The following is a 7,587-nucleotide window of genomic DNA, read 5'->3' on the forward strand; positions in this document are numbered from 1 at the left end:
AGGACTGACATGTGCGTTGGCTGGCTGTCAATGTCTGTTTCTAAAGGTTGTTTTTTTATTTTTTTAAATCAACACTCTCTGGAACAAAGTGGCTGATATTTGCTTTTTTAAACTTTTAACTAACGTTGCCATGTAGCCACTGTGTTTGACCATGACTAGATAATTAGCGTTAACATTTGCCACATTAGCACCCGAGGAAATGTTGAATGCATATGTTCAGAACTGAGCACATTGAGTTGTCACCATGGGCCTACATGGCAAAGACCCACATTAATGATACAATGAGCATCATGCAAACATAAAAAGAAGTGGTGTGCAACTTCAATGTCTCACAAACACAGATGCGTCTTCATATCTAGGAAATGCGCGCATGCGTGCTGACACACAGCACACAGCTTTGCACAGCTATCCTTATTAGGACATCTTTGTGGAAAGCCTAACCCTAACCTTAACCAGGACTTCAGAAATGGCATTTTGCCTCATTAGGACCAGGCTTTGGTCCCCAAATGGCACACACACACACACACACACACACACTTGTGAATAATAAACTGTGGGGTATCTAGGGGCTCACCATGAACCTAAGACTCATATCTGTCTTGTAGTTTGTCTCATCTTTCCATCTGTGTGTCTTAGTATAATATTAAATGCATCAAAGGTTTGCCATAGTAGAAACATCCACATGAGTGTTATGTTTCTGCAAGGACAAAACATCATCAAAACAGGGACATTTTTATTGGCCTTCACCTTGGGAGGTGAATTCTAGGCTACACTGGGCTTACAGTTGAATTTTAGAGCATTATTGTGTTACAGTTGGGTGTTAAAATTAGGCTCAAGGACAGAGTTACAAAGACAGGTTTTAAATTTGGGTTAATTTTGGGTGATTGTAATTATGTAAAGTTAGGCTTCAACAGACTTAATCATCATGTCTTTCTATGGAGCCAGCAGGGTTTTTAAGAAAAACTCATTGGAAGGGCACAGAGCAGAGCAGAGCAGAACACTAATTTGCATCCCTTCCTTTGGGGTCTAAATATGTTAATAGAAGCTTTGTCCATTAACATTTTGTTGGTGATTCTTTTTGTTTGGGTGCAACCATGGCTTTGTTTTTTAGCAGCACTATAATTAAGGCTAAGAAAAGATTTAGGGGCTGCAGAATTTTCTTCCTGATTTTAATGAACTGAAACACATTTCATATCCTATTTGTGTTAGAGTGTCATTGCGTAAAGAGTACCCAGTGCAGGTCTTGACCACTGATACACAGTGACCTGGAAAAGGACGTGTGCAGCCAGCTGTTTTATTAGGTTGCCATGGCAATGAACGCAAACTTTCAAACACACACAGACACAGGCCCATGAACACACATATGGAGAGGTCCCAAGGCAAAATGCTAACAGCACTTGGCCATATGAGCTCCCATAGCCAGGTTGACCCAACAGGGATGCCTTTACGCTCCCAGCACACCCCACCCAATCTCCTCAATACAATCTCATATTCTTATTTCTTCTGCAGCAATACAACAGCAGAATAAGTTTAGGTCATAATATTATTATACGGAGTGTTACAAAGTCTAATATATTTGCAGAATATGGACACAGAATCAGTGATCAGCGAGCACAGGAACTGAACAGACTGTTTGAAAGACTGAAATACTGTTCAGGCAAACACTAAGCCTGTAGCCTCTCCAAATATAAAATACACATGGGCACCAGATTTCTAAACAACACTGTGGAGCATAACCCCAATATTATATGATTTCCATTATATACACTAAATAGTATATGACTGATATTAATCTTAATATTATTTTCTCAATTAATTATGTGGTCCTCACAATGGGGAAACTGGAATATGAGAATGTCTAGCATTTTTGCATTTAAAAATGTACTTAAAACTATTAATCAATTATGTAAATAGCTGGTGATTATTTTTCTGTCATCTAATCATTTAATCAATGAATTGTTGCATTGCTTGTTGTTGTTTAACTGCTTGTGATTAACTTGTTTTACATGATTTTATCAATCTTCAGTTTAGATTTGTGTTTTTTTTCTTTATAGCTCACAAACATGTGAAACAACATACCTTTTCAATATACCATAATTAAGACCGAATAATATATAAAGGTTTCTGTGGTGCTGTGCCTGAATGTAAATTAGGGACTTCTATGGAAAAGTAAAGATAAAAGAAAACTGTATTAACAAGCTACAGCTATCAGCAGGAACACCATTAGAGAGTGACGTGTTATTCAAGACCATTCTTCTATTTTCTTCTCCACTGGAGATAACAACACAATGAAGACAGAGCAGTTACATGCTGCTTTTTCAAGCCTGAGGGCTGAGCAGTGATCCATAATGTCCCAATCAAACTCACTCAAACCACTCACTAACCCGATGCTTAGTCACAGATGACAAACTGGAGGAAAAACAACAGACACTTGACAGCAGTGGGTTTCTACCAGTGCCTGAGCAACACATTGTTATCAAGTGGATCATCCTCAAAACACAAAACCTGAAAAACAATCAATTTTAAACACATTTCCTGTACAGAACTGTATATATATATTTACAAATTTTACTTTTCTATTAATATCAAAAAAGGTTGTTGAGCATATGTTAATGAAATCACTGCTCAAATTGTTTTGGTCTTCATGCAGCTCAGTGACATTTTTAGATATTAAACAATTTGTCATGCTGCAGGATTCATTTTTGCGTGTACTTTTTGTGTGTGTGTGTGTGTGTGTGTGTGTGTATGTGTGTGTGTGCGCGCGCGCGCATATGTCTACATCTAGTGTGCCTCTATCCAGCATGAAACAGAACATGAAACAAATGTGACATATTGAAGTGAATCTAGAAAATCCCATTTTCCTCTCTTTGTGTTTATTATAAAAAAGGAATTTGTCAAGAACTGAAAAGGATCAGATCAGAGTTATTCTATAAGCACTCATAGAGCACACTGACTGCCTTCAAGCCTTCAATCAACTGATGGAGATCAATAGTCACCATGCTGCTGTGGGCATTGCAGCAGCATGTAACAGAGAACGGTGACCTTAAAACTGTTGAAAGCAGAAATGTGGGACAATAGATGGACTCAGTGGATGAATGTGCTTGTTTTCTACTCCTGACATCTTGAGTTTAAAACTTTTCCAAATCAGACTCTTCTCCACACATCAGATCTCCTCTCTGTTGCAATACTTGTCACACCACTCATCGATGTACTTTTCTCTCTCTAACAAAACATTCAGACATCATGACATCATACGAACAAAACAACCAACAATTCCCCAAAAACTACAAACCCCACAGCCACGAGGAACAATAAATCACCATTAATTGTAGAAAAGTAAAACAATGCTGGAACCAAAGGAAGCAAAAAATGAAAATAAGTGCATCACTGAAGCAAAGTAATCCAAAGTTGAAACACAATGCACAGCCCAACAATCATCCATTGCCTTAGAGGTAATGCTTGCTGTTAAGTTGTCATGGCTACCAATTACCCTGTGAGCCTTGGGATATTAAGTAGCTGCTACAGTGTCCAGGAGCGTGTCATAAACAAACTCACATAAACACATGCAGGTGAAGTTACCTGTAGACCATGCCTGTCTGGCTCTTGATCGTGTCCTGCAGCGACAACGAGTGGAAGTTGAGAAACTCCTCCAGTTGTTTGAGCTCCAGCATGCTGTTGTGTTTGTTTGCTGTCCACAGCATCAGAGGAGCGTAGGGTCGAGGCCCCTTCCCCGTGGACTGCCTGGCGAGCTTCCCCTGGCCTTGGCCCTGAGCCTGGACCCCGCCCTGACCTCTGGGAGCCTTCTGTTTCGGATTGGGGATATCCGGGCATGTTGCTTTGTACAAGTACATTTTCTCGATCTCTTCCTCACTTTATCCTCTCTTTTAGCCTCTCCCGTCTTCTGAGTCTGTCCCACAAACATGTACGCTCAGGATAATCCAGGTAGGCCCCCTTGCCCACGCAGCGCTACATGCACCAGAAGACTGTGTGTGTGTGTGTGTGTGTGTGTGACTGAATAAAACTCAAAGTGAAGTGAAGTATTCCTCTGAATAAAGCTCCATGTGTAGTGTATCTTCTTATTTAGAAACTAAAAGAGGAAAAGCAGGAAAATCCAACTTGGAAAAACATTGTTTGAAAAAGAGAAAAAATTGAATTGTGGAGTCCATAAAGAAGCTGGCTGTCTACACAGGAAAAACAGGCTTTATCTCTAACATGTACTGCTCTGCTGTGCCACATATGTTCTCTGTACTCATACACACACGCAGATAGAGACACACACACACCCACACACACAAACACACACACACACACACAGATAACTCGCTCTCTCCTCTTCTCTCTCTCTCACCCAACACACAGACTCACACTGTCACTTTGCCCCCTGCTCAGCCAGTCTACATTATAAGCTCAGTTTGGTTTTGCTCCCTATTAAACGGCATGGGAATCTGGGATATTTTTTTCCCTCCCTCCCTCTCCTTCTCTCTCTCTCTGTTTATCTCTCTCTCTCTCTCTCTCTCTCTCTCTCTCTCTCTCTCTCTCTCTCTCTGCCTTCCTCCATTTACCCCTTTTTCTCTCCAACTCCCTCTTATCCTCTCTGCCACTCTCACTTTCCCCATCATCCCTCCTTTGTGTCTCAGTATTCCCTCTGACACAAGCCCTTTCACTTACTCCTGATTTCCTCTCTTCCAGAATTTCTTCCCTTTTCTTCACCTCCCCATCTTACAGCCTTTTTTTTGTATATTACTTCATTCACTTTTCCATCCCCAACCCCCCATAATATTTCCTTTTATTTCATTTCTTTCAACACCGTCCCTCTCTAAACAAAGTGTACTTTGGAGTTTTGCCCATAGCTAACACCTAGTACAACACACACACACACATGCACACACACAAACACAAACACACACATGCACGCACATACATGCACATAACCAACAGCATGTTATGCACAATTGCACACAGTCTAAGGGCAGTGTTTCCATAATGAAGTGAACCACAAAATAAAATAAAGAAGCCTCTTTTTCTTGTCTGTTTTCTTTCTCTCTCGCTCTCTGTCTCTCGCTCTCTCTGTCTCTCTCTCTTTCTCTCTCACACACACACACACACACACACACACACACACACACACACACACACACACATACACACACACACACACATGCACACACACAGACATGCACACACACGTAATCTCTCACCTCTGGCCTCCTCTTGAGAATATTCAATGACATCATGTCTGATCCTCCAGTGGATTGTGGGAATCATGAGGAATGCCATTCTCCCATATCAGGAAATTTCAGTTTAGACACACACTGCTGCCCGCATACTTACACACACAGACAGAGAAGTCAAACTTGGAAATGTATTCTTCCATTGCTGTGCTATTCATCAAATATCACACACACATGCATGCACACACAACAGGCAGCAGTTGTCAAATCATGAATCTACCCACACATTAACAACACGTGGAAAGCTTAATTCACTCAATTTAATTTTCTAGCCAGTTGTAAATGATCTGTTGATGGTTTCTATCCATTTTCTACGCTTAACTTCAGTTCTAAGTTTAACTTTTGTTTGTCTGGATCAGGTTTCTCTCTCCTCTCCTGCAGGCGTCAGATGCCAACTGTTTGGATTAAACCCCAAAACTACCTGGTTCTGCTGAGCCCTGCTCCAACCAGCTGCTTGGGTTTTTGTTTTCTATTTTTACTGTTCTGAGTCCTGGGACAGTCATATTCTTTACTTACTAAATTTAAAACCATATGACCAAAGAAATTGTACAAATTGTATACTTGAGACAAACACAATTTTTCAAAGCTTTGCTCAAGAGGGATGTGTGCAGCACACATTTAACCAGGGCTGACAACGATCACACCACCATGTATGGTTGGCTGTGAAGAACAGAAAACTTAAAAAGATGTTTACGGTAATTTAAAGATGTCTGTGTGTCTACATGCACACCCACCCAAATGGACAGAATTGGGGACAGAGGTCAACAGAGGGGCAGTTGTGTCTATTGTCCAGCAGGATGGGTGGAAAAACTGATCCTGGCTGGCAGCAGGAATGTCAGCTGAGCTTATGCAACGCCAGGGTGTGTTTACAGTGTATTTATAGACACTAGACGCATACACATCCATACACTTAGAATCTATATGTGAGCACATACTGAGTGCACTTTAATATCAGCACGACAAACAATAACGCTCTATTTCGCAATAAAATTCACCCTTAATTTTTGTTCTCCCTCTCTGTCTTTTGTTTTGGCCTCTGGTGTTGAGAACAGTCACATTCTCCTCTGAGCTGCTAAACATGTGGGCAGGTGAGTCACTGACAAGAATACCAAAAAAAAAAAAAAGAGAGGGAGGGAGGGAGGGAGGGAGGGAGAGAAGGAGGGAGGGAGGGACGGAGAGAGGAAGAGGGTGAGAGGTCAGTTTGAGTAGATTTTCAGGGCGTCTGAGGTAGAATCTTATTTTTATTTGTGTTCATTCTTTCACCGCGCCCCACACTTTCCCCCTCTGTCAATGTTTTACCTGTTACTATTCTGAACTTTATCCTTCAGCTTCATGTTCCCTGAGACCAATTAGGCACTCTTTTTCTGTCTCTTTCATTTTGCCCCCACCACCCCCACATGCACTCCCTCTAGTGAGTGAATCGCTATTTAATGATTGCATATGTCTGATAATTATCCACTGAGCAAAGCCTGATTAGATACAGAATGAATAGAGTAATATGCCAGAGAACAACACCACATTTCTTTTTGTGTGGATGATTTCTTTTAAAACTGAAGCTCATACTCACATTGCAGCATCTTATACGTTTCACCAGGCACCTAAAACATTTTTTCTGTGTCATTTACTCGAGCATGAGAGCTAATTTCTATTCTATCTGACTCTATGGCAGCAATAATTATGCCAGTGATCAGTCTCTAGCCCTCAGGGACTGTCCTGCTCCTGTTTAACACTTGTGTGTTGGCCTACATTTTCCACTAAATCCCAATATTATAATCACTGAAAATCTAAACCATCTTAATGCTCAACAGTGAGAGCACAATGATAATATTATAATACATTAACTGTACATACAATATATAGACAATCCACCAAGTGCTGCATTGGATAATTGACATTTCAGTTGTCCCAAAGCTCCCCTTCTTTTTTATTATTATTATTTATATATCATTATTAAATAGGGGCTTAAGATCAACCAAAAGGGGCGAGTGTATCGAATTGCTGTAAGAAAAGCTTTATAAATTCAGTTATAATATCACTTTTCTACCCAGTGAAGGATGTTTGAGTGTATTTTAGCAGGCACCTTTGCAGCAGTGCAGCCACAAAAGGCTGTCTGCTGGTGTGTGATTCAAACTGCTAATCTTGGCAGCGTCCCCATGCTTCATCTATCAAGCTACTGTATACTGGAACATGTGTTTTTGTTCTCCACGCAACACTATCATGTTGCCACATCTCTGTCTATTGTGCCAGGCGTGTGAGGAAATATGAGTCCAATGGCAAGTTAGAGAAGAGCAGTGATACTGTTGCCTGTCATCATTTGAGCCAATCAAGTTTCACCAAAGCCTGGTGCACTGAGAAA

General features: G+C 40.8%; 1 protein-coding gene across 1 annotated transcript in view; it reads right to left on the reverse strand.

Annotated features, from left to right (window-relative positions):
• The window catches only part of kcnab1a (potassium voltage-gated channel subfamily A regulatory beta subunit 1a), a 103,908-nt gene extending 100,057 nt beyond the window's left edge, over positions 1-3,851 (reverse strand). Inside the window, exon 1 of the mRNA XM_053320510.1 lies at positions 3,580-3,851. Within this exon, the coding sequence (XP_053176485.1) occupies positions 3,580-3,851 (272 nt within the window). The remainder of the gene's footprint in view (positions 1-3,579) is intronic.
• Between the last annotated feature and the right edge of the window lie 3,736 nt (positions 3,852-7,587).

The sequence above is a fragment of the Scomber japonicus genome, chromosome 6, assembly GCF_027409825.1.
Source record: "Scomber japonicus isolate fScoJap1 chromosome 6, fScoJap1.pri, whole genome shotgun sequence".
In the NCBI taxonomy this organism is placed as follows: Eukaryota; Metazoa; Chordata; class Actinopteri; order Scombriformes; family Scombridae; genus Scomber; species Scomber japonicus.